Consider the following 27,016-nt stretch of genomic DNA (forward strand, 5'->3'; position numbering starts at 1 on the left):
AGGGGTAAGGAAGCAAATCATGATGAATGAAGGCCCTTGAGTCTCATCGTCTGGATGGGATGATCTGGTGGGTTTCAGTTCTTTGATACTTTTTGAGAGGACTGGGGGTCCTTTCCTGAGAGGGGAACTCAGATAAAACAAATGTAAGTTTCAAGCTTTAAGATCAGATGGGTTGATTTCTATGTTTATCCAAAAAAGCTGTCTATGGGACTATTGGGTTAGTTTCAAAACTTCCCCAATATTGAGTCAGAGTGTGGTCATTGTTAATGTTGAAATACAGAACTAGGCCGGGGGTGATGGCTCAAGCCTGTAATCCCAGCACTTTGGGAGGCCGAGACAGGCAGATCACGAGGTCAGGAGATCGAGACCATCCTGGCTAACACGGGGAAACCCCGTCTCTACTAAAAAACAATACAAAAAACTAGCCGGGCGAGGTGGTGGGTGCCTGTAGTCCCAGCTACTCAGGAGGCTGAGGCAGGAGAATGGCGTAAACCCGGGAGGCGGAGCTTGCAGTGAGCTGAGATCCGGCCACAGCACTCCAGCCTGGGTGACAGAGCAAGACCCCATCTCAAAAAAAAAAAAAAAAAAAAAAAAACAGGAAATACAGAACTAATCTTCTGTTTCTGAAGGAAAGTATGACACGCCGGGCATGGTGGCTCATGGCTGTAATCCTAGCACTTTGAGAGGACAAGGTGGGTGGATCACCTGAAGTCAGGGGCTCAAGATCAGCCTGGCCAACATGGTGAAACCTCATCTACACTAAAAATACAAAAATTAACTGGGTGTGGTGATGCACACCTGTAATCCCAGCTACCTGGGAGGCTGAGGCAGGAGAATTGCTTGAACCCAGGAGGGGTTGCAGTGAGCCAAGATTGCACCACTGCATTCCAGCCTGGGCGACAGAGCCAGATTTCATCTCAAAAAAAAAAAAAATGTATGAAAATAAAAGAGAGGCCAAAGGGCCATGTGCTTCAGGGAAGATGAGAAATGGCATAATTGTGTGTGTGTGTGTGTAACTGGAGAAATAGTCTTACGTATTTATTATTCAAAGTCGACTTGTGCTGAAAAATACAACTCCAGGTGTCATTATTTCTGATCATAGTGACCAGGGGATCATTACAGGGTCAGACTCCCCAATATGACTCTCAGCTGTACCACTTGCAAGCTACTGACTTCAGACAAGACTGTGACAATATCCAGATGCCTCTGTAGTGTAAACTTCTTTGGACTAGCTCAAATATAGCCCGACTGCTATCTTAGCAAGAAAACACCCTGCACACGTGGCTTTCAAGGCTGTGCTAAAGACAACATGAAATCCCACACCCCATATTATTATTTCTGGGATGAGAATGTGCCCAAAGTCAATACTAGCCCAAGCCAAAAGCTAAATCTGGCTCCCATGGGCAGGTTTCTGGCCCTGACTTTGGCAGATGGTGCTGGCCCATGTAACCCACTCTACCCCAAAGGCCACAGCAGGGGGAAGGCTCTGGAGGTCAGAACTTCTGTGAAAGTCACAGGCTGACCTTGGGGACGCTCACATCCTGGGACAGCTCAGCTTAGGTCAAGTGAGGACCATCAGACCCTGTCCAGATCAGAGTAGCTCACTGAATTCTCCAGCCACAGCCTTCAGCAGTAGGTGCCAGCAGGATTTTCAAAACCAGGACCAAAGAATTTGGAGACAAAGGCGACTTTCTCCTATAGGATGTTAAGGGAGGAGAAAGGGAAAAAAGCAGTTGGGCAGACAGCTAAGGCTAGTCCTTGGTAAAATTCTTTTGAAAAATCAAAGCTACAGGCACAGATAGAGCAGCCTGGGGAAAAATCAAGCTGCACCTGCACAGATAAGGGAACAAGGCCCAGGATAGAGGTCTTTGTTCTTTGCATAATCAGCAGGCTCCCGGTAAAATGTTTCCTCCCCTTTTCAGGCAAGTAAATGGTGAGCTCTGTGGGAACTTGCACAGGGAGGGGGATGGGGGGACTTACCTAAAACATACCTACAACTACAGAGACAAGAGAAGCTACATGTGCTTTCCTAAAGACATGCCCACAGCTGCACAGTTAAAGGTAGTTACATAGATACAGGAAGTTACACAAATAGCTACAGAGATGAGGGAAGTTTCTTTCTTCCTTCCTTCCCTCCTTCCTTCCTTCCTTCCTTCCTTCCTTCCTTCCTTCCTTCCTTCCTTCCTTCCTTCCTTCCTTTCTCTTTCTTTCTTTCTTTCTTTCTTTCTTTCTTTCTTTCTTTCTTTCTTTCTTTCTTTCTTTCTTTCTTTCTCTTTCTTTCCTTTCTCTCTCTCTCTCTCTCTTTCTTTCTCCTTCCTTCCTTCCGTCCTTCCTTTTTTTTTTTGAGACAGAGTCTCATTCTGTCGCCCAGGCTGGAGTGCAGTGGCACGATCTCGGCTTACTGCAACCCTCCACCTCCTGGGTTCAAGCGATTCTCCTGCCTCAGCCTCCTGAGTAGCTGGGATTACAGGCATGTGCCACCATGCCCGGTCAGTGTTTGTATTCTTAGTAGAGACGGGGGTTTCACTATGTTGGTCAGGCTCGGTCTCGAAACTCCTGACCTGTGATCTGCCCACCCGCCTCCCAAAGTCTTGGGGATTACAGGCGGTGAGGCCACCACGCCCAGCCAGACACTCCATTATTTTTGAGCCCACTAATAAAGGAAAAGAAAAAATGTTTTCATTGAGCGTCATGTCCAGTTAAAAATACATGTCTTTTTTTTTTTTTTTTTTGGATATGGGAGTCCTCACTCTGTTCACCCAGGGCTGGAGTTGCAGTGGGCCAATTCTTGGCTGGACTGCAACCTCCTCCTCCTGGGTTTAAGTGATTCTCCTGCCTCAGCCTCCTGAAGAGGCTGGGTACTACAGGCACACCCACCACATCTTGGGCGATTTTTCTATTTTTAGTGGAGACGACGGTTTCACTATGCTGGCAGGGCTAGTCTCGAACTCCTGACCTCAGGTGATCTGCCCACTTTGGCTCCCAAAGTGCTGGGATTACAGGTGTGCAGCCACTGCCCTTGGCAAAATGCACAAATCTTTAAATGTGCAGTTCAATGAAGTGTTACACATGTAATACCTGTGTGACCACCACCAGACCAAGATACAAAACCTTCCAACACCTCGCACGTTTTCCCCATCATTTCCTCAGTCAGTAATTTCCCCACCCTCCCAGAGTTTAACCGCTGTGTGTTGGGTATTGTCATTTATTAAAAATTTTCCTTGCGGCTGAATTTACAGGGCTGGAATCTATCCATCCTCACTCTCTTCTCCAGCGTGCTTCTTTCATTCAAACCTTATGTCTGTGCAATTCATTCATGTTGAGTTGTGTAGCCCAGCAGTTCATTCTCTTTTCATTGCTGTATAGTTGCTCTCAATTATATAAACATACTGGTTTGTTTGCTTTTTTTGAGACAGGGGTCTCCCTGCTGTCACCCAGGCTGGGAGTGCAGTGGCCGCCAGTTTTGGTTCACTGGCAACCTCTGCCTCTCGGCGATTTCAAGCGATCTCTCACCTCAGCCTTTCCAGAAGCTGGGACTACAAGCTTGCGCCACCGATGCCCTGGCTAATTTTTGTTAATTTTTGAAGAGACAGGGGGTTTTTGTCACATTGTTCAGCTGGTTCTTGACACTCCTGAGCTCAAGTGATCCACCCTCAATGTGCCGGGGATTACAGGGGTGTGAGCCACTGTGGGCTTGGGCCCGGTTATATCAGTATGCTGTTATTATCCGTTTTGCTGCCTTGATGGGACATCTTGCGATTGCTTTCCAGTTTTCTTTCTTCTCTTTTCTTTTTTTTTTTCTTTTTTTAGACAGGTCTCGGTGCTGCAGACTGGAATTGCAGTAGTGTGATTTGTGGCTCACCACAGCTTTAACCTCCTGGGATCAGTGATCCATCCCCACCTCAGCCTCTTGGAGTCACTGGGGACCACAGTATGCACTACTGCGCCTGGCTATTTTAAAATTTTTTTGTAGAGATGAGGCTTCTCCCACATTGCCCCAGGCCTAGTCTCAAACTCTGGGGGCTCAAGGGAGTCTCCCACCTCAGCTTCCCAATGGGTGGGATACAGCATGAGCCACGGGCCACAACTTTCTCTGTGTTTTTGGTTTTATTCCCACCCTCAAAGGATTGGATGGGAAACACCTCACAAGCACAACTAGAAATAATATTTTTTATTTATTTATTTTTATTTTTATTTTTTTTGAGACGGAGCTCGCTCTATCGGCCCAGGCTGGAGTGCAGTGGCCAGATCTCAGCTCACTGCAAGCTCCGCTCCAGGTTTACGCCATTCTCTGGCTCAGCCTCCCGACTAGCTGGGACTACAGGCATCCGCCACCTCACCCGGCTAGTTTTTTTTTTTGTATTTTTTTTTAAGTAGAGACAGGGGTTTCACCGTGTTAGCCAGGATGGTCTCGATCTCCTGACCTCGTGATCCGCCCGTCTCAGTCTCCCAAAGTGCTGGGATTACAGGCTTGAGCCACCGCGCCTGGCCTAGAAATAATATTTAACCAGATATCTTGGCATTCCTGGCCCAGTCAAGTTGACACATAAAATTAACCATCACAGATCCCCTCCAGCTCAAGGCTCAATACACCAGCCTGAGAGAACCCCCATCCATCCTTCTCCCCTCCCTGAATGACCGAGGAGACCATGCCTCTCCAGGAAACCTCTGCCTTAGGAAATCCTACAGATGATTCACAGGAAACACATGACTGTGCTCTCCGGGGCAGGGTCAGTGGGCTGGGTAGGGGTTTCAAAATCAACCCTGATTCAAAAAGCACCTGATTGACAGGGCCACAGGTGCTTGCAGTTTTCTCTGCATCCCCGCTCTCTCCCCTGGACGAAGTGGGAACAGGGCCCTTGAAGGGGAGTACACTGCAGGAGGAAAAAGAAGAGAAGGGAGAGGGTTTGAGCACCCCTCTCTGTCCTCATGTCGTCTACTGGCATGAGCATGCACACTCTCCCCTTTCTCCTCCCTGCAGAGTCCCTGTGTTCCGGGCCCCCACTCTCACTCAGGAGGCTCTACCTCTCCCAGGGTTTCCCAAAACCTCCTCCCAGAACATGCCACATATTTCTGAAGGTCCTTTTGCCAACAAGCATTGTCCTGGGAATATCAGGGTGGTTCCTTACCAGTAAAATCATCCACATAGTGAAACTTTTTTTTTGAGATAGAGTCTCACTCTGTCACCAGGCTGGAGTGTAGTGGCATGATCTCAGCTAACTGTAACCTCCGCCTCCCGGGTCCAGGTTCAAGTAAGTCTCCTGCCTTAGCCTCCTAAGTAACTAGGATTATAGGTGCGTGCCACCATGCCCAGCTAATTTTTGTATTTTTAGTAGAGACGGGGCTTCACCATGTTGGCCAGGCTGGTTTTGAACTCCTTACCTCATGATCTGCTCACCTTGGCCTCCCAAAATACTGGGATTACAGGCATAAGCCACTGCACCCGGCTGTGAAACTTTTGTTGTTGTTGTTTGTTTGTTTAATGGAGACTGGGTTTCACCATGTTGCCCAGGCTGGCCTCAAACTCCTAGGCTCAGATGATCTGCCTGCCTCAGTCTCCCAAAGTGCTGGGATTATAGGCATGCGCCACCATCAACACGGCTCACTGCAGCCTCAATCTCCTGGGCCGAGCTATCCTCCTCCCTGTCTCCTGAGTAGCTGGGACTACAGGTGTGCACCACCACATTCAACTAATTAAAATTTTTTTTGTAGAGACAGAGTCTCACTATGTCATCCAGGCCGGTCTTGAACTCCTGGGCTCCAGAAGGTGTAAATCACTACACCTGGCTGTGTTTTTCTTTAGTTTTGTTTTTGTTTTTTGAGACAGCATCTTGCTTTGTCGCCCAGGCTGGAGTGCAGTGGTGCGATCACAGCTCATTGTGTTTTGGTGGTGGGTTTTCTTGATGTCTCCCTCACTGGACCCTCCGGGGCATGGGCTGCCCTGTGAGTGCCTCAGCCCTTGCCCATCACTGCCCATGGGGCTGATACACCTGTGTGCACACACTCAGGTGAAGACAGCCACTGCTTGTAGGTGAGGTAAGACACTGAGCACCTGGGTGAGAAGACTTCTCCCACTCCCACCCTGCCTGCACCAGACCATGAAGAGCTCTCCATAGCATGGGTGCTGACCAGGCCCAGCCTGGGTGACAGAGTGAGACCCTGTCTCAAAAAAAAAAAGACATAATGAGGTATGATTTTAATTTCTTGGATGTCCCAGTATATACAAATGTTGGGAGTATGGATTGCTTCATTTTTTTCTTTTCTTTTTTGTATTTTAGTAGAGACAGGGTTTCACCGTGTTAACCAGGATGGTCTCGATCTCCTGAACTCGTGATCCGCCCGCCTCGGCCTCTTAAAGTGCTGGGATTACAGGCGTGAGCCACCGCGCCCGACCTGCTTCATTTCATTTTAAATAGCATTTTTTTTTGAGGTGGAGTCTCACTTTGTCACCCAGGTTGGAGTGCAGTGGTGCAGTCTCTGCTTACTGCAGTCTCTGCCTCCCATGTTACAAGTGATTCTCATGCCTCAGCCTCCCGTGTAGCTGGGATTATAGGCATGTGCCACCATGCCTGAATAATTTTTGTATTTGTAGTAGAGATAGGGTTTCACCATATTGGCCAGACTGGTCTTGACCTCCTGACCTCCAGTGATCCACCCACCCTGGCCTCCCAAAGTGCAGGGATTACAGGCGTGAGCCACCATGCCTAGCCACCCTTCATCTTCTTTTCTTTTTGAGACAGGATCTTGCTCTGTCGCTCAGGCTGGAGTGCGGTGATGCAATCATAGCTCACTGCAACCTTGAACCCCTGTGCTCAAGCCATCCTCCCACCTCAGCCTCTACTACAGGCATGCACCATTACACCCAGCTATTTTTTAATTTTTTGTAGCAATGGGGTCTCACTGTGATACCCAGGCTGGTCTTAAACCCCTGGCCTTATGATCCTCCCACCTTGGCCTCTCAAAATGCTGGAATTACAGGTGTGAGCCACTATACCTGGCCCCCTTCATCTTTTTTCCATTGCCTTGTGTCAACCCAGTTTGTGCACTGGGGCCTTGTGATCCTCTCAAAGCTGATTCAGCCTGCATTCCTTTCCCAGATGGACACGTGTGTGATAAACAGCCCTGCAGTGGGGTGAGGGAAGGCAGGGGCAGCCGGGTCCTGTATGTCCTGCCATCTCCACAAAAGGGCAGTCCTCACCCCAGCCTTGTGCTGATGAGACCAGGCATAGATAGTACTGACAACGCAGGGCGGAAGGGAGCAGCCATTAACGCTAATGAGGCAGGCGGCCTGAAAGCTTTGTACTCTGCAGTGGCTCGCCCACCCAGAGAACAGTTCGTTCTGTTTCCTTGGCTTCCAGGAACCCCAGGCAGAAAGGGGTTTGGGGACAGGAGCAGGAGTGGGGGTCTTGGAAAGACCTGGAGGGAGAAAGGGACGGGAGGACCAGAAATGCAGTCAGGAGGGCCTGGGATTGGTTAGGTGGGGTTTTCCCTCCCCATTCCCTCCAAAGAAACCCAGGATCTGGTTCTGCACCTACCCCTGCCCAACAGTGGCCATTGGCCCATCACCCTCTCCAATGTCCTTGACCTGAATTCTTAGAAGCACAGGAAACAACATGCCACATAGGAGTTGAGTAAGCATCTCTGGGGCCACAAATTAAATTAAGCTTTCCGGGCCGCCTGCCTTGTTATTGCTAATGGCTCCGGCCTTGCTTGGCTCCTAGGTCCCTGTCCCATGGACATTTGGGGACCCTGGGCACCCTCTCTTGCTCCCAAATTGTAATTGGCTCCTGGAAACCTCACCCTAAATTGGAGATAGGCACCCCTCTTGTAGAACAAAAGGCTCAGGTTCAGGGAGTGAGGGCCTGAACTGTGCCCCCACCCTCCAGGAAGGGCCCTTCACAGCCTGGCTGCAGGGATCAGTCACGTGTGGCCCTTTATTAGGCCCTGCCATATAAGCCGAGGGCACGGGGTGGCCAGGAACTCTCTAGGCAAGAATCCCGGAGGCAGAGGTGAGTCGTCAGGTTGGGCAGGGACTCCTGCTCTCTGTGGGTTCTCTATCTGGGCACTTAGAGGGGACCCCAAGGATTAGGAGGGACTAAGTGGTGCGTCTTCCTGCTGAGCCAGGCCATGCTGACTGCAGCGCTGCTGAGCTGTGCCCTGCTGCTGGCACTGCCTGCCACGCAAGGAGCCCAGATGGGGTTGGCCCCCCTGGAGGGCATCAGAAGGCCTGACCAGGCCCTGTTCCCAGAGCTCCCAGGTCAGTGTGAGCAAGGGTGGGACTGGGTGGGGCCTGAATACCCTCTGGCCACAAATTGTCTCCCCTAGCATAAACCCTCTTTCTCCCTTCCCAAACCCTCCCATGGGAGGTGGGTGCTTTGTGCATGGGGGGTTCCTGCCCTCACATTCTCTGCCCCAGGCCTGGGCCTGCGGGCCCCACTGAAGAAGACAACTGCAGAACTGGCAGAAGAGGATCTGTTGCGGGAGGCTCAGGCCTTGGCAGAGGTAACTGCTCAGGGAAAAGGGTAAGGTGGTGGCCCTTGGGAGGGGGCATTGGGTATTAGCTTCTCTCCCCAGCTCCCCAGCTCCACCTCTCCCCATGCTCCATTGCCATCCTGCACAGGTTGGGACAGGTAAGGTCCCTGGACCTGTAGTTAGAGGTCTGCGCCCACATTCCTGGTTCCCCACACCCACAGGTACTAGACTCACAGGACCGCGAGCCCCGCTCCTCACGTCGCTGTGTAAGGCTGCATGAGTCCTGCCTGGGACAGCAGGTGCCTTGCTGTGACCCCTGTGCCACATGCTACTGCCGCTTCTTCAATGCCTTCTGCTACTGCCGCAAGCTGGGTACTGCCATGAACCCCTGCAGCCGCACCTAGCTGGCCAACGTCAGGGTCAGGGCTAGCGTAGGGGCAAGCAAATGCGAATAAAGGATGGGACCAACCCCAAGGCTGTGATTATTTCAAACGTGGCCGTCAAAAGAGGGAGGGTTCATGGAGGGGGTGGGAGTGTCGCCAAGCCAAGAAACCACACATACTCTTATTCCAGGGCCTGGGCTACCCCAACATAGGAGGCACATACACAGGCGCTTTTAGGGGTCCTGGTGCCCCTGGGAAAAGTAGAGAAGAATCGCACTCCAGCTTTCAAAAATCTCCTATAGCAAGTGTGGGGAAAGCAGGACTCAGCGTGGCACAGGGGCTATCACTCCTGGCTAATGAATAAGCCTTAGGCTCCAGGGCTTGCTTGCTGCTACTTCTACACAATGCCTGCCCCTCATCCTGTTACCAGAGGGAAGGCGGGGAGTGTGCATTGTTCAGGTCCTTAGCGTTTTGAACAAAGAATTGAACAAAACCCAGAAAGTAACAAAGGAATGACACACAGGAAGGAAGCAGAAAGCAGGGATTTGTTAAAGCGAGAAAGCACTCCTGCAGGGTGGGAGTGGGTCTGAGCAAGAGGCTCAAGGGGCCCAGTTACAAAGTTTTCTGGGTTTTAAGTACTCCTTTTGCGGTCCCTGTCCCTTATCCCTTATCTGGATGAAGCGTTTGGTCCATGGCTAATTAACCCATTTATGCCTGAGGTTGCAATCTTTTGCATTTTTGCAATCTGACCTTGGCGATTACCTTGAGCAGTAGGATATAAATAACTCCCATATGCTTAGCGTTCCAATAATGGAACACTAGGCACAAATAAGGCTGAGGAGAATTGGCGCCCTATGCAGATGAAGGGATGGCGCGTGCTTGGCCCGCAGCCAATCCAAGGCACTCTCCCTTTCAAATGAGACTTGGTGGATGGGGGAGGTTTGTGGGGACAGTGGCCTTTGATCCTTTATTACTCGGACATGGGGAAATGGGGCTTTCTTTTTGGTTTAGCTTTAGGAAGTTCGCCTTAGTTGGCCTCGGGTTCCCTGCCCCCAGACCTTGGTGTTTTCCCGTGATTCAGTTTCAGAATTCAGCACGTATTGGCCTCAAGTTCCCCGCCTCCAGACCCTATTCTCCTGCCTCAATTGGATCTCAGTTTCCCTCTGGGGAGGAGGCTGCTCCAGCCGTCTGAAAATTTTGCAAGCTTCAGAAAGGCTGGCTCCTTTCTTTGCCCCGCCCGCCCCTGCAGCGCCAAGTGCAGCAAAACCGGGAAAGGTAGAGGGTCCAGTCAAATCCCTGCGGCCACGGGCGCCACCACGCGGCAGGCCCCAAAAGTCCTCTTCTTAGCGCGCAGGCGCCATAGGACCGTCCCCAGCCCACGCCTGCGCCGCGCTTCCGCGCAGCCACCCGGAAGCCGGGAGCTGCTCAGAGCCACGCCCCCTTATGGTCACGTGAGGCGCTTGCCCGTCACCTGACGCGCTTGACAGCCTGCTGAAGACGCCGCGTCAGCTGATCTGGGAGTCGCGATTCGTGCCGGCCGGTCCAGGTTCTCTGGTCCCGCCGCTCCCGCAGAAGCCATGTCGTTCTTCCCGGAGCTTTACTTTAACGTGGACAATGGCTACTTGGAGGGACTGGTGCGCGGCCTGAAGGCCGGGGTGCTCAGCCAGGCCGACTACCTTAACCTGGTGCAGTGCGAGACGCTCGAGGGTGAGCCGGGGCCGCGAAAGGCGGGGATAGAGGCTGGCCGGGGCCTGAGGGTTCAGAGGTGTGGGCCGGGAAGCCGGAAGCGGGGGTCTTGAAGGGCCTGAGAGGCCTCTCTGGGAATCCCGGGGCTGATAGCGGACGCACGGGAGCTGGATCTACCTCTAGCTGTGGCTCGGCGCGGGCCCAAACGCAAACAAGGCTTTAAGAACCTCAGTTGTTCGCCTCTGCTTATGCCACCTTTTCTCTCGCTGTGCTCACTCTGCAGTTTGGAAGGAGAAGGTCTTTCGGGGGTAGCTGGTCGGTGCGAGGTGTGGCCATACGGGCCTCTTTACCCTGACGTAGCCCGAGAGCTGTCCCGTGGCAACACTTAGGGAAGCTAAGCGGAAAAGCCCCCCACCTCTTCACCCTCCCCTCCACCAAGACACTAAGGTCTTTGGGATCATTGTGTCTTCGCGTTGTCCTGCGGCGTGAGCCTTCCTGGGGAATTGCTGAGCCAGTTTAGTGAGGGTTTTCTCCCAACTCTGAACCGCTGGCTGGGCAGTATCTCCCGAAGGCAATGTTTGAGAGAACAAGGGTGGCCCTTGCAGGTCTGGAAGTTCGTATACAAGTATTTGGCCAATTAATCCCACCCCCTCAGGGAGGGGGATGCCTGTTGGGACAGGGTGTCTGAGCACAAGAGTGATGAGAAACCGAGTTCCCCTTTCTTCTCAGCATACAGCTCCAGAGTGGCGTTGTATTCTGAGGCACAGCTCCAACAGATGTACTGAGTTAGAGATGCCCCTAATTCCAGTCTTTGCCAACCACTCCCGCTCCAGGTGGTAGGGAAGGGAAGGGTGGCCGGGATGTGAGGGGATCCCTGATCCTTAAGTGGTACTCTTTTTTTTTTTTTTTTTTTTTGAGAAGGAGTCTCGCTCTGTCACCCAGGCTGGAGTGCAGTGGCCAGATCTCAGCTCACTGCAAACTCCGCCTCCCGGGTTTACGCCATTCTCCTGCCTCAGCCTCCCGAGTAGCTGGGACTACAGGCGTCCGCCACCTCGCCCGGCTAGTTTTTTGTATTTTTTTAGTAGAGACGGGGTTTCACCATGTTAGCCAGGATGGTCTCGATCTCCTGACCTCGTGATCCGCCCGCCTCGGCCTCCCAAAGTGCTGGGATTACAGGCTTGAGCCACCGCGCCCGGCCAAGTGGTACTCTTGAGCAGAGGTACTGGTAGCCTCGTGATTGGTAGCTGGGTGGAGGGGGATGATGATTCACCCACTGGAGAACATTTTCTCATCAGAAACTTCTTGAGGTTAAACGTGAGCTCAAAGAAAGAAATAGTTTATTGTTTACCTTGCAAACTAGACCAGTAAAGTGAAAATAAATACCTTTAAAATAGAAAACTTACCGTTAAAATACAATAATTGTAGGTGTTATGATTTTAATGTAAATCTGCAGTACAGGCCGGGCGCGGTGGCTCACGCCTGTAATCCCAACATTTTGGGAGGCCAAGGCGGGTGGATCATGAGGACAGGAGTTTGAGACCAGCCTGACCAAAAAGGTGAAACCCTGTCTCTACTCAAGATACAAAAAATTAGCTGGGTGTGGTGGCAGGCGCCTGTAATCCCAGCTACTCCAATTGCTTGAACCCGGGAGGCGGAGGTTGCAGTGAGCCAAGACTGCACCACTGCACTCCAGCCTGGGCAACAGAGCGAGACCCCATCTGAAAAAGAAAATCGACAGTACAATAATTGTAGGTATACAGCTGAGCGCGGTGGCTCACACCTGTAATCCTAGCACTTTGGGAGGCCGAGGCGGGCGGGTCACGAGGTCAGGAGATCAAGACCATCTGCGGATCACGAGGTCAGGAGATCAAGACCATCCTGACTAACATGGTGAAACCCCGTCTCTACTAAAAAAAAAAAAAAAAAAAAAAAAAAAAATTAGCTGGGCATGGTAGCGCCGCCTGTAGTCCCAGCTACTTAGGAGGCTGAGGCAGGAGAATGGCGTGAACCGGGGAGGCAGAGCTTGCAGTGAGCCAAGATCGCCCCACTGCACTCCAGCCTGGGCGACAGAGCGAGACTCCATCTCAAAAAAAAAAAAAAAATAATAATAATAATTGTAGGTTTTATGATGTTAATGTACATCTGCAAGAAAAGTTGTTTACCTTACTTATGTGAGTAGAGGTGGGGAAGGAGAGCACTTTAGGATGCTGGGTTGTAGGCCTCCGCCAGCAACTGATTGACCTTACTGTGGGAAAAAGGGGAGAAATAGAGGTAGGCTGCCTGGGACAGGGCCTACCACACAGTTGGAGCTTAATATGAGTTTTGTGGACTGCCTGGGACTTGTTGAAGGTCTTTATTTGCCTAAATCCGAGGTGAACATCGTTGATCATCAATAGAAATTCAGTTGGTTGTTTCTCATCTTGACTTTCCTCACTCCTGCTGCTGTCCACTCTCCTGTAACAGAGCTTCTGGGGGCACAGTGTTTTTACCATCTTCCCAGGGGACCCTCTATCATCCCCCATAAACCTGTTAGGCCATTCTTTCTACACACTTTTCCTATAATACTGCTCAACATAGGCACCCACTGCCCGCCCCCTGCCCCACCTCTTGTAGAAAACCATCCATATCTTTTTTTTTTTTTTGAGACGGAGTCTCACTCTGTCGCCCAAGGTGGAGTGCAGTGTCGCGATCTCGGCTCACTGCAAGCTCCGCCTCCCAGGTTTACGCCATTCTCCTGCCTCAGCCTCCTGAGTAGCTAGGACTACAGGTGCCCGCCACCACTCCTGGCTAATGTTTTGTATTTTTAGTAGAGACAGGATTTCACCGTGTTAGCCAGGATGGTCTCACTCTCCTGACCTCATGATCCGCCCACCTCAGTCTCCCAGAGTGCTGGGATTAAAAGCGTGAGCCACTGTGCCCAGCCCACCATCCATATCTTTAGTGTGGCATTCAGGGATCCTTTGCTGCTTTGCTCTTTCACACACATTTCTTTCTTTTCTTTTCTTTTCTTTTCTTTTTTTTTTTTTAAGACAGAGTCTAGCCCTGTCACCCAGGCTGGAGTGCAGTGGCGCGATCTCCACTCACGGCAACCACCACCTCACCAGTTCAAGCCATTCTCATGCCTCAGCCTCCCGAGTAGCTGGGATTACAGGCATGTGGCATCATGCCCGGCTAATTTTTGTGTTTTTAGTAGAGAGGATTTTGCCATATTGGCCAGGCTGGTCTCGAACTCCTGACCTCAAGTGATCCACCCACCTTGGCCTCCCAAAGTACTGGGATTGCAGGTGTGAGGCACCACGCTTGGCCAATCACACACATTTCTTTTTTTTCTTTTTTTTTTTGAGACGGAGTCTTGCTCTGTTGCCCAGGCTGGAGTGCAGTGGCGCGATCTCGGCTTACTGCAAGCTCCGCCTCCCGGGTTTACGCCATTCTCCTGCCTCAGCCTCCCAAGTAGCTGGGACTACAGGCGCCCGCCACCACGCCCGGCTAATTTTTTGTATTTTTTTTAGCAGAGACGGAGTTTCACCGTGTTAGCCAAGATGGTCTCTATCTCCTGACCTCATGATCCGCCCGTCTCAGCCTCCCAAAGTGCTGGGATTACAGGCATGAACCACCGCGCCCGGCCCATTCACACATATTTCTATCCTTCATATCCCTCATGGAAGCCATCCCTCCAGCACTTGATGCACAAAGTGTGGTGGACTTTGGATTTAGGCAAACCTGGGTTTGAATCGCAATCCTGCCAATTACTGGACTACTTTAGACAACCTATTTAACACTTCTGGGCCTTGGGTTTTTCAACTGGTGTGTTAACAGCACCTATCTCATACAGGTTGTGAAATGTCAAGAAGCGGCCGGGTGCAGTGGCTCAAGCCTGTAATCCCAGCACTTTGGGAGGCCGAGACGGGCGGATCACGAGGTCAGGAGATCGAGACCATCCTGGCTAACACGGTGAAACCCCGTCTCTACTAAAAAATACAAAAAAAAACTAGCCGGGCGCCGTGGCGGGCGCCTGTAGTCCCAGCTCCTCGGGAGGCTGAGGCAGGAGAATGGCGTAAACCCGGGAGGCGGAGCTTGGAGTGAGCTGAGATCCGGCCACTGCACTCCAGCCTGGGCGGCAGAGCGAGACTCCGTCTCAAAAAAAAAAAAAAAAAAGAAATGTCAAGAAGCTACAACGTGTAAAACACTTAGCCCAGCACCAAGGACAGCGTAAGCACTAGGTAAATGGTAGCTCTTGTTTTCAGTATTGTTTGTACCTGTACCCTCCAGAATTTTACCTTCCTCATTTCTCTTTAAAACTGTTTATTATGGATATTGTCAAACATATGCAAATAAGCAATAATATAAGCCCCTAAGTAATAATCATCTAACTATAACAATCATAAATTCTTATTGATAGAATAATTATCTGTCTTGTTTCAATACTAGCTCCATTTATACCCTCACTCCCAAATTATTCAGAAGTAAGTCCTAGATAGCATACCATTTCAGTTGTAAATATTTCAGCATCTCTGAAAAAAGTCATGAGTATTTTAAAAAAAGATATTATTCTTCCTTCCTTAAAAACAGTAATTTGTTAATGTAATCAGATATCCATTTAGTGTTCAAATTTCCCTGGTTGTCTCAAATTTTTTGTTGTTGTTGTTGTTGAGACAGAGTCTCGCTCTGTCGCCCAGGCTGGAGTGCAGTGGCCGGATCTCAGCTCACTCCAAGCTCCGCCTCCCGGGTTCCCGCCATTCTCCTGCCTCAGCCTCCTGAGTAGCTGGGACTACAGGTACCCACCACCTCGCCCGGCTAGTTTTTTGTATTTTTTTGTAGAGATGGGGTTTCACCGTGTTAGCCAGGATGGTCTCGATCTCCTAACCTCATGATTCGCCCGTCTCGGCCTCCCAAAGTGCTGGGATTACAGGCTTGAGCCACTGCGCCCGGCCCCAAATTTTTAAAATATGATTTATTTGTTTCAGTTGGGATCCAAATATGATCCATACATTTCAGTTGATACTCTCTCAAGTATTTTAATATATAGATTCAAGTTAGATTACTTGATTTATAGATTTTCCATCCATCTCGATTTTACTGATCCCATCTCTGACATATAGTTGAACTTGTTCCTCTGTCCCAATTAGTGGTAGATCTAGAGGCTTGCTCAGATTTTGGTTCAATTCTTTTTTTTTTTTTTTTTTTTTGTGAATACTTAATAGGTGATATTTGTACTTTTTTGGTGTGTGAATACTTAATAGGTGGTGTTGTACTTGTTTTTTTTTTTGAGACAGAGTCTCACTCTGTCACCCAGGCTGGAGTGCAATGGCGTGATCTTGGTTCACTGCCACCTCTGCCTCCCAGGTTCAAGTAATTCTCCTGCCTCAGCCTCCCAAGTAGCTGGGATTACAGGCACCCGCCACCTGGCTAGTTTTTTTTGTACTTTTATTAGAGATGGGGTTTCGCCATGGTGGCCAAGCTGGTCTGGAACTCCTGACCTCAGGTGATCCACCCACCTCAGTCTCCCAGAGTGTCAGGATTACAGGCGTAAGCCACTGCAACCAGCCAATGTTTGTACTTCTATTGGGAGGTACATAATACCTAGTTTCTCTTTTCATGGTGTAAGGAATAATTGACTGGAGCCATCATTTCATTGGGGGTTGCAAAATAGTGCTATTCTAATTCTGTTTCCTTCTGTAGTTGCCAGCTTGACTACTTCTATGCCTGTAAACTTCCAGTAATCAACTACTTAGTTATCCTGAGATACAGTCTATATAGGAGAGGTTAAGATAAATGCTTGATTCTTTCCAGTAGTTACCAGATTTCAAAATAATGAGTTGTTTCACCAACATCCTCCAAAATTGACTAATAAGGTTTTGTGACTAAACCAACCAAGAGATTTGTTTAATATTATAATGCACTAATGGATTTTAATGTATTTATTATGTTTTAGTTGATTAGTCTTGTTGATGCTTAAATTGTCTCTTGGTCAGTGGAAGCTTTTCCAGTTGACTGCCAAGTCTTTTTTATGTAACCCTGTAGCCATTGAAAGCTTCCTTACTATCTGAGATATCTGTTTTTTTTTTTTTTGGAATGGAATCTTGTTTTCTTGCCCAGGCTGGAGTGCAGTGGCACATTCTCAGCTCACTGCAACCTGGATTCAAGTGATTTTCCTGCCTCAGCCCCCTGAGTAGCTGGGACTACAGGCCTACACTACCACGCCTGGCTAATTTTTAGTAGAGATGGGATTGCACCATGTTAGCCAGGCTGGTCTTGAACTCCTGACCTCAGGTGATCCACCCACCTCGGCCTCCCAAAGTGCTGGGATTATAGGTGTGAGCCATTCCGTCTGGCCTGGGATGCCCATATGTTCTAATCTTACCTTGAACATTTCTTGACCCAGACCTAGAGTCTTCATTTCTCTTAGGAGACTTGGTTCTTTTTATTCAAAAGTTATATTTAGAGACCATAATCCGAGTCATGTGGGGTTCTCATTGATACTGTATTGGACGTCATTCTTGGTTTTTTCCATGGATAGTTTAGCTCTTCTCTTACTCAGAAACTTGGAAATTACAGAGAAGCAAATGGCTTGCTGGATTATGTAGCAGTGCTTCAGCTGATGAGTACCAGAATGCCAGTTTCCTAATTTGGAATGGGAGCTCTACCTGATACTTGGGCCAGTCAGGACATCTCCCTCCTGTTGTAAAGAAATATAATTAACACTCAAGAGGAGTCCTGTGTCCTTCTCAACTTCCATGTGAGCTAATGGTCCTGAAGATTGTTCTTCTCAGCCAGAGAGTTAGATCCTTGGAGGCCATGGTTGAAGCGCCCATGTGTGATGTGCTGGCTGTTGTCCAGAACACTTTTATCCCTCTCTACCCTGATTCATTTGTCTTCTGTCCATTACATCTCTTTGTACCTTTCAACATTATTTCACAAGAGACAATTTTATGCAAGAAGAAGAGAGACTCCAGGCTGGACTTGGCCAATCACCAGTCACAATGTCACATGAAACTGCAGATGCAAATGTTGATGGTGTGTCAAGTCGTTTAGCACAGACTGATTGTGGGGTGGTTAGGAGTGTGACTGGAAAGTTAAGGAGAGATTAGTTCTTGAAGGATTGTAAAAACCATAGAAAGGACTCTGTCCTGAGTGTGGGGGATGGGATGGTAAAACTATTAGACTTGTACTTTAGAGGATACCTGCAATTTGAAGGCAGAGGCCACCCTGGAGGCGGAAAGAACAGTTTGCAGGTTCTTATAGTAATCCAGGCTGGGGATGAGCCTGACCTCAAGCATTGGCTGGGAGTATTGTAGGAGAATTTAAGGAAGGGGAATTGATAGGACTTGAGGGTTGGGTAAGAAGGCTGGGGGAAGAATAAGTCAAGGTCGATGTCCTCATCTCTGGCTTAGGCAACTGTGTAGGTAACAAAACGAAATGACGGTGATATGTAAGAGAAGGAACAGGTTGGAGGAGTGAGAAAATGAAATTGAGGGATCTGTGAGCCATCTGAGTAGAGATACGAAGATTATTTTTGGTGCTCAGGTGTGACAGTTCTGAACTTGGGAAATTGAGGTAGCAGTGTGTCCATGGTCCCCAAGAGATAACCATGGAATCAGAAGAGTGGAGGCTGAAGATGGGACGCTCCCCCAGGAGGCGCTTCAGTTGATCAAAGGAATTGGGGGAAGATGATGGTCCTGCCAAAAAGGCCAAAGGCATTCCCTGAAATGTGAGTAGCCCCAAAGGAGAGCCTGAAAATAAATGAGGTAGTGAGTGCCAAATGTGGCCAACAGATTGATAAAGTCAGCCTTCTATTTGGTTTCGCCGTTCAGAGGTCATAGGAGACCTTAATGAGAACAAAAGAAGGTGAGGCTAGAAGGTGACAGCAGTGGATGGGCAGAGACAATGTCTAGATAGTTAGAGAAGACCTTACTGATGAACTGATCCCAGCGCAGCCTCTTAACTGGCTTTGTGACCTTGGGCAAGTCATTTATCCTCAGCTGTAAAATGGGAATAATATTAGGGTCTCTGAGGTGTTTGTGAAGTGTAAGCACAGGGCCTGGGACCAAGTGAACAGTTGGAGAGGTCAGCTTTTCCCCTGTGGTCATTCTCTGCCATCACTCCTAGGAGACAGGTGCCATGGTGGGCCTTGAGTGGCTAATACAAATATGTCACACAGGTCTTGCTTAGGGCAAGTGTGCCTGTCTAATAGGCAGACTGGGTGACCATCAAAATGGCATTGAGTGCACAGTAGATGTAGGGTATTTTAGGGAGAGGATGTGTTATGTGGTGGGTGACAGTTAATGGGTATGGGCTTTCTTTTTGGGGTGATAAAAATGTCCTAAAACTGGCCAGGCATGGTGGCGCATGCCTCTAATCGCAGCACTTTGGAAGGCCGAGTCTGGGGGATCGCGAGGTCAGGAGTTCGATACCAGCCTGGCCAACATGGTGAGACTCCCATCTCTACTAAAAATACAAAAAATTGCCTGGGTGTGGTGGCTCACGCCTGTAATCCCAGCACTTTGGGAGACCGAGGTGGGCAGACCACGAGGTCAGGAGATCAAGACCATCCTGGCTAATGCAGTGAAACCCTGTCTCTATTAAAAGTACAAAAAATTAGCCAGGCACTGTGGTGGGCGCCTGTAGTCCCAGCTACTCGGGAGACTGAGGCAGGAGAATGGCGTGAACCCGGGAGGCGGAGCTTGCAGTGAGCCCAGATTGCACCACTGCACTAGAGCCTGGAAGACAGAGCGAGACTCCGTCTCAGACAAACAAAACCACAAAAAATTAGCTGGGCATAGTCGCGGGCACCTGTAATCCCAGCTACTTGGGAGGCTGAGGCAGGAAAATCGCTTGAACCCGGGAGGCGGAGGTTGCAATGAGCTGAGGTTGCAATGAGCTGAGATTGCACCACTGCACTACAGCCTGAGCAGCAGAGTGAGACGCCATCTTAAAAAAAAAAAAAAAAAAAAAAAAGTCCTGAAACTGATTGTGGGGGCGGTTGCACAATTCTGCGAGTGTACTAAAAACCATGAATTGTACACTTTAAGTTGGCAAGTTGTATGGCACATGAATTATATCTCAGTAAAGCTGTTGTCGCCCCCACCCCCTAGCCCCAAATTAGCCAGGCCAAGAGGTGGGAAGAGCATAGGGAGAAGGAATGGCAGTAGTTTCAGAAACACGAAACTGCCTTGTGCATGAGAGCAGCCTTGGGAGGTGGAAGGAGAAAGTAGAGTGTGTCGAGGGTTTGCAGCAGCGAGGTCTGGATAGATGCATTGGGCTGGTTCCTGGAAGGCTGTGGGTGTCTTAGAAGGACATATTGCTCAGGAAGGATGAGAGTTATGGTAAAAAAAAATTTAAAAAGAGAGAGATTCTTGTTAAGGTTAATGTGTAGGAAATGTCTTGTTTAGGAGTTTCTGTGTATGGTCTTGCCTGGAAATACTTTATACATTTCATTTTCTTTGTCGAGGGAAACTCTATTGAATTGGTGAAATTAGATGACCACAACTTGGACAGCAAGATGAGCTTAGCTCAGTCCTAAATTTCTCTGAGTCAAATGTGATCCAAAGGAAGAGATGACATGGTACTGGCAATCTAGTGAGTACGAGTGAGAGAGGGGAGCTGGGGGCTGGGGGAGGGCATTAGGAGAAGGGTGTGCAGAAGGCAATAATGGAAGGAGCATTTATTCTGTGGAAGGAAGGGAATGAGCATGTTGAGTTGTGAGAGCCTGGGCTCCACACAAGCCTGAAGTTTTTCCCTCATGTTGGCCCCACTGCGCTGGGCAGTGGCATTGCTGCACGAGGAGACCCTGAAGCTCAGTGGCGGATGAACTGGCACAGGTTGTTGGTGGTGTCTGGCAGCCTGCTGCACTCGTTGCTCCCCTCCAGCTTGCTGCTGCTGCAGCCTGTGAGGATGAGGCCCCAGAGCAGGAATGGAGGCTAGGGCTAGGCAGTGGGGAGGTTTGGCATCTTGCTATCATAAGCCAGTGTGGGAACCTAACCCCTCAGTGGGTGAAGAAATGGGGAATTGTGGAGGAGGTAGGGTTGGTGGTGTGATACAATTAGAAGCTCACTGGGCCTGGCATGGTGGCTGACGCCTGTAATCTCAGCCACTTAAGAGGCTGAGGTGGGAGAATCACTTGAGCTCAGGAGTTTGAGACCAGCCTAGGCAACATAGTGAGACCCCCCCCCCCACCCCCTGCCCAATCTCTAAAAAAATAATAATATGGGAGGCTGAGGTGGGAAGGTCACTTGAGCCTGGGAGGTTGAGGCTGCAGTGAGCCGTGATCACACCACTACAATCCAGCCTGGGTGACAGAGACAGACCCTATCTGAAAAAAATAATAATAATAATAATTTTTTTTTAAAAAGAAACTTGCTCTGAGGGAGAGGATGATTAATCTGTACAAAATCACAGATAGGAGAAATAAGTTCTATTCTATACCATAGGGTGACTATATTTAACAATATTATATATTTTCAAACTGCTGTAAGAGAGGATTTTGAATGTTCTCAACACAAAGAAATAATAGGCCATGTGTGGTGGCTCATATCTGTAATTCCAGCACTTTAGGAGGCTGAGGCAGTTAGATCGCTTGAGGTCAGGAGTTTGAGACCAGCCTGGGCAACATGGTGAAACCCCCAAATCGACTGATAATACAGAAATTAGCCGGGGGTGGTGGCACATGCCTGTAATCCCCAGCTACTTGGGAGGGTGAGGCAGGAGAATTGCTTGAACCCAGGAGGCAGAGGTTGCAGTGAGCCAGGATCACCCCACGGTACTCCAGTCTGGGCATCAAAATGAGACTCTGTCTCAAAAACAAATAATAAATGTTTGAGTTGATGGATATGCTAATTACCCTGAATTGATCATTACACAGGGTATATATGTATCAAAATATCACATGTATCCTATAAATATGTGCAATTGTTACACGTCAGTTATAAACAAAAAAGAAACTTGCTCTGAGGCTCTAGAGAATGGATTTTCAGGAACAGGCCAGAAGTAGGACACTTGCTAGCCGCTCTTGCAGCTCTCCAGGTAGGAGAATATGGACTAACTAGGGTAGGAGTGGAATGAGGGGGGATGAAGGACCGGGTCAGAGATCAGCTTGGGAGATGAAAACCACAAGATTGGGCCAGTTTTTATTAGATGTGGGGTGAAGGGGGTTAGAAGTCAGGCTGCTGGCCTAATAAATGACTGAGTGGATGCCGGAGCTCTTTTGAGATGGGGCTACCCGAGAAGGGGTAGGAAGGTTAGGGGTGCAGATTGGGGGGGTGGGAGGGAAGTATTCTGTCTCAGATGTCTGAGGGAGTCCAGCAGTCAGGTGGCTGTGTGGGGAAGTAACACTAAAGATATTAACCTGGAAGTCACCAGTACACTGGCTGGCGGCAGTTAGGCCCGCACCAGGCCATCTGTTGGCTTGTAGCCAGGGCAAGCCTGCCTTGGAAGCCTAGCTCTGCCCACAAGTCCTGCCAGGAGGCTAGAGAGCAGCCTTAACTGTGGGCCAAGTGGACACAAGTGTGGCCTAACGAGGACACCTGGCATGGAGCCCAGTTTGGCAAGCGGAGCAGAGAGAGGGACAGCCGGGCTCTCCCTCCAGATTCCTGCCATGTCTCTTCCTGCATGATGCTGGGGCATGGTGGTTTTTTGTTTTCTTGTTTTCTTTTTGACTAAATGTAATTTTTTAATTCCAAAAAGTTGGTAGAAGGATGACCTGGTGTAGACTCTCCAAGGGGTATACATTGTCACCCCTTTGTCAAAACACTGCATGTATATACTGTTTGACCCTGCAACCCAACTTACAAGGTTGTATCCCATAGATTAGCATGGGATAGCATGTACAGAGGTGTTTACGCCAGCCTTGTTGGTAACAGCGAACTATTAGAACCAATGGAATATCCGGTGATTTGGTTATGGTCTGGTTAAATAAACCATGGTCTGTTCTTAAAATGGAATACTACGAGAGAGTGCTCAAAAGCATGAAGTTCCATAAGGGCTGATTTAGAAATATACTGTTAGGTGAAAAGTTGCAAAGCGTTATATATAATCCTGTCTTGGTAGACTACCAGATGGACACACACGTTTTTGGAAGCATAGGTGCCAAGCTGTCGTGAGTGACAACCTCTGGGGAGAGGGATTTATAGAGGCTGGGAGGGGGATGATTTCAATGTTGACTTTTTATGTACTCTTCTATTGTTTAAATGTATTACAGTGAATACATTTTATGATTTGAAACATTCAATAAAGATACTTAAGGAAAATTAGGACATGTAGGTGAGCAAAGAGAAGGGTCCCCACACCCAGCAGCCAACGAAGCTAAGGCCTGTGCTGGAGAGCCTGGGACTTTTGTGAGCCAGGTTTTGGTTCGCAGCATTGTAGGGCTGGTCTGAGTCTTAGGGAACCCCCATGAAACCACTTCTCTTTACACCTGAAGACTCCCAAGTCTGGTGGGGATGTTTGAGGGCCCAGGCCAGAGCTGGACTCTTCTCATGTCAGCTGGCTGGAGCTGCAGGGCCCGTGTCCAGGTACAGCCCCTGTGAGCAGGTAACCACTTAACTGGCCGTTTTTCTGTCTGTCCTTTGCCTCTTCCTCCCGACCCCAGCTCCTGTATTCCCTTTGTTGGTTACATTTTGCACTGGTATATACATTTTGCATATACTTTAGCCCGATTGATTGATTGATTGATTGATTGACTGATTGATTGATTTTGAGAAGGAGTCTCGCTCTGTCGCCTAGGCTGTAGTGCAAGGGCGCAATCTCGGCTCACTGCAACCTCTGCCTCCTGGGTTGAAGCGATCCTCCTACCTCAGCCTTCTGAGTAGCTGGGATTACAGGCGCATGCCACTATTCCTGGCTAATTTTTGTATTTTTAGTAGAGGTGGGGTTTCACCATGTTGGTCAGGCTGGTCTCGAACTCCTGACCTCATGATCCACCTGCCTCGGCCTCCCGAAGTGCTGGGATTACAGGTATGAGCCACTGCGCCTAGCCTTTAGCCCGATTGTATCTGGGAAGCTATTTGTGGTCAAGTCAGTAAGAGTTCCCACAGGAGCCAGTAACTGCTATTTCCAAATCCCTACCACAGGATGTCTTGTCAGAACTTGTTCTGGTGGGTGATAACATACACTTTTTCTTGGGTTTACTCAGCAATTTCTTGGGCCTGGTTTCCAAAGTGGAGCCAGTGCTTGAACCCCTGCTAGGCCTTTTGAAGTACCCTCAGCATAGGCAGATGTCAGCCATTCAGGGCCCTTAGTAAATAAGGCTTTCTGGGTGACTAGGGTTTCTTGATGGCAGAGACGGAAATGCTTTAACACCTTATTTTAAACATTGCATAATACAATTCTGGAATATATTAGTCTCACTTCCCTGCTTGCTTGCTTCCTTTCCTTTCTTTCTTTCCTTCCTTCCTTCCTTTTTTTTTTTTTTGAGGCGGAGTCTCGCTCTGTCGCCCAGGGTGGAGTGCAGTGGCTGGATCTCAGCTCACTGCAAGCTCCGTCTCCCGGGTTCATGCCATTCTCCTGCCTCAGCCTCCCAAGTAGCTGGGACTACAGGTGCACGCCACCTCGCCCGGCTAGTTTTTTGTATTTTTTAGTAGAGATGGGGTTTCACCGTGTTAGCCAGGACGGTCTCGATCTCCTGACCTCGTGATCCGCCCGTCTCGGCCTCCCAAAGTGCTGGGATTACAGGCTTGAGCCACCGCGCCCAGCCTCTTTTTCTTTTTGAGACTGGGTCTTGCTCTGTTGCTCAGGCTGGAGTTCAGTGGTCCAAACACAGCTCACCGCAGCCTTGACCTCCCAGGCTCAAACAGTCCTTCCACCTCAGCCCCCCAAGTATCTAGGGCTACCGGCATGCACCACCACACTTAGCTAATTTTTGTTTCTTTTGTAGAGAAAGGGTTTTGCCGTGTTTCCCAGGCTGGTCTTGAACTCCTGGGCTCAAGTGATCCTCTTGCCTCGGCCTCCCAAAGTACTGAGATTACATGCATGAGCCACCATGCCCAGCTCCTTTTCTTTTCTTTTCTTTTTTTTTTTGAGACGGAGTCTCGCTCTGCCGCCCAGGCTGGAGTGCTGTGGCCGGATCTCAGCTCACTGCAAGCTCCGCCTCCCGGGTTCACGCCATTCTCCTGCCTCAGCCTCCCGAGTAGCTGGGACTACAGGCGCCCGCCACCTCGCCCGGCTGATTTTTTTTTGTATTTTTTAGTAGAGACGGGGTTTCACCGTGTTAGCCAGGATGGTCTCGATCTCCTGACCTCGTGATCCGCCCGTCTCGGCCTCCCAAAGTGCTGGGATTACAGGCTTGAGCCACCGTGCCCGGCCTCCTTTTCTTTTTTTAAGACAGGGTCTCACTCTGTCGCCCAGGTTGGATTGCAGTGACACGATCGTGACCCACTGCAGCCTCAATCTCCCAGGCTCAGGTGATCCTTCTACCTCAGCTTTCCCAAGTAGCTGGGAGTACAGGCATGTGTCACCATGCCTGGTTAATTTTTTACTTTTTGGTGGAGACAGGGTCTCGCTATGTTGCCCAGGCTCCCTGCTTTCTTAAGTGGCACACACTGAACATAGCAGAGTCTCTCCTACGTTAACGGCTGTTAGACTTGGAATGAGATGTAACAGAACCACTGTCCCTGAGGGCCCATGTCTGCCTCCAATAGTTTTGTCCCTGGCCTTCTGTCAGGCCACCCATTCACTCTTCCTGCTGTGGTCAGGATGCCTACTATAGCACCAGGGTCCCCTTCCCAACCTGCAGCTGCTCTTGGTCTTTGAGCTCAGTGGTTAGACACACTGCAGCTTGTTAGGAGGATCTACATCCAGAATGAACAGGTGCAAGGACATGATATGACCGTCTCTAAGTCATCTGCGCCTGTTCAGGGTTAAGACACTAGGGCCCCTATGGGTTGCCAGAACCTTTCTTGAGTTCTCTGTGGAGCCAGGCATCAGGCAGACCATGACTCCCTTTCTGGACAGCTGTGTGATGTAGAGCATGTATTTACCCACTTGTAAAATGAAACAGAAATCACTTACTCGTAGGTTGTAAGGATTCAGCAGCACAGTCATAGTCAGAGTGTATGCTCAATAGATATTTGCCTGATTGGATGAATGACAGCTTTCTTTTTTTTTTTTTTTTTTTTTTGAGACAGAGTCTCACTCTGTCACCAGGCTGGAGTGCAGTGGCATGATCTCGGCTCACTGCAACCTCCACCTCCTGGGTTCAAGCGATTCTCCTACCTCAGCCTCCCAAGTAGCTGGGATTACAGGCGCCCGCCACCACGCCCAGCTAATTTTTGTCTTTTTAGTAGAGATGGGGTTTCACCATGTTGGCCAGGACGGTCTCGATCTCTTGAGCTCGTGATCCACCTACCTCAGTCTCCCAAAGTGCTGGGATTACAGGCATGAGCCACCGCTCCCAGCCATGACAGCTCTTTATTGGCACTGGCTGAGTATTAGGCTTTGGGGTGTGGGGGAGGAAAAGCCAAGTCTCCTCCCACAACCCCAGGGATGCACCATATCATAGATTTCCCTGTTTCTGAGTTATTAAGCACTTGCTTTCATTAGACACATACTAGGCAGTAGAGACAAAAGGAGTTGAGACTTGGATAGAGGGAAATGGAGACTTAGGAGGGTCTGGCTGAGAGGGAGAGCAAGAGTGTAGAGGTCTGAGGATGCCCATGCTTCCCTCTATGTCCTCTTCAGCCTTGTCCCTCTGAAGGCTCTGTCTTCACTCACGCAAGACAGACCAGTTCCTCATGACCGACTCAGGTCCATGTGGTCTCCGGTTTGGCTTTCCAGGCTTATATCCACCTCTGGCCAACTGTTTTCTTTTTCTTTTCTTTTCTTTTCTTTTCTTTTGTTCTTTCTTTTCCTTCCTTTCTTTTTTTTTGAGACAGGATCTCACTGTGTTGCCTAGGCTGGAGTGCAGTGGCTCCATCATGGCTCACTGTAGCCTTGACCACCTAGGGTCAAGCAAACCACGCACCACCATGCCCAGTTGATTTTGTTTATTTTTGATAGAGACAAGGTCTCATTATGTTGGCCAGTTTGGTCTCAAAACTTCTGGGCTCAAGTCATCTTCCAGCCTTGGCCTTCCAAAGTGCTGGGATTACAGGTATGAGCCACTGTGCCCGGCCAACTCCTGTTCTTTTTTTTTTTTTTGAGACAGTTTTATTCTTGTTGCCCAGGCTGGAGTACAATGGCGCAATCTTGGCTCACCGCAACCTCCGCCTCCCAGGTTTGAGTGATTCTCCTGCTTCAGCCTCCTGAGTAGCTAGGATTATAGGCATGCACCACTATGCCTGGCTAATTTTTTTGTGTTTTTTTAATTTTAATTTTAATTTTAATTTTTTACTAGAGATGGGATTTCTCCATGTTGGTCAGGCTGGTCTCAAACTCTCGACCTCAGGTGATCTGCCCATCTCGGCCTCCCAAAATGCTGGGATTACAGGCGTGAGCCACCGCGCCTGGCCCAACTCCTGTTCTTTTTTTTTTTTTTTTTTTTTTTT

The 27,016-nt window shown here is 49.3% G+C and overlaps 2 protein-coding genes across 2 annotated transcripts in view; both read left to right on the forward strand.

Moving 5' to 3' along the window:
• Positions 1 to 7,713: 7,713 nt before the first annotated feature.
• On the forward strand, positions 7,714 to 8,941 carry AGRP (agouti related neuropeptide). The gene is made up of 4 exons (XM_017852281.1): positions 7,714 to 8,009; positions 8,125 to 8,257; positions 8,417 to 8,502; positions 8,694 to 8,941. The coding sequence occupies exons 2-4, from the start codon at positions 8,128 to 8,130 to the stop codon at positions 8,874 to 8,876; spliced, it is 399 nt and encodes a 132-aa protein (XP_017707770.1). The 5' UTR covers positions 7,714 to 8,009; positions 8,125 to 8,127; the 3' UTR covers positions 8,877 to 8,941.
• A 1,339-nt stretch (positions 8,942 to 10,280) lies between these two features.
• The window catches only part of ATP6V0D1 (ATPase H+ transporting V0 subunit d1), a 45,663-nt gene continuing 28,927 nt past the window's right edge, over positions 10,281 to 27,016 (forward strand). Inside the window, exon 1 of the mRNA XM_017852325.1 lies at positions 10,281 to 10,562. Within this exon, the coding sequence (XP_017707814.1) occupies positions 10,433 to 10,562 (130 nt within the window). The 5' untranslated portion in view covers positions 10,281 to 10,432. The remainder of the gene's footprint in view (positions 10,563 to 27,016) is intronic.

Source organism: Rhinopithecus bieti, unplaced genomic scaffold (assembly GCF_001698545.2).
Source record: "Rhinopithecus bieti isolate Rb0 unplaced genomic scaffold, ASM169854v2 scaffold_34281, whole genome shotgun sequence".
NCBI classification, from domain to species: Eukaryota; Metazoa; Chordata; class Mammalia; order Primates; family Cercopithecidae; genus Rhinopithecus; species Rhinopithecus bieti.

What these genes read in the sequence shown, in the direction of transcription:
- AGRP (XM_017852281.1), top strand. Translation starts at nt 8,128, where the DNA reads ATGCTGACTGCAGCGCTGCTGAGCTGTGCCCTGCTGCTGGCACTGCCT. An exon ending in CCTGTTCCCAGAGCTCCCAG is followed by an intron (nt 8,258 to 8,416) that starts GTCAGTGTGAGC and finishes TCTCTGCCCCAG; the next exon opens with GCCTGGGCCTGCGGGCCCCA. An exon ending in AGGCTCAGGCCTTGGCAGAG is followed by an intron (nt 8,503 to 8,693) that starts GTAACTGCTCAG and finishes CCACACCCACAG; the next exon opens with GTACTAGACTCACAGGACCG.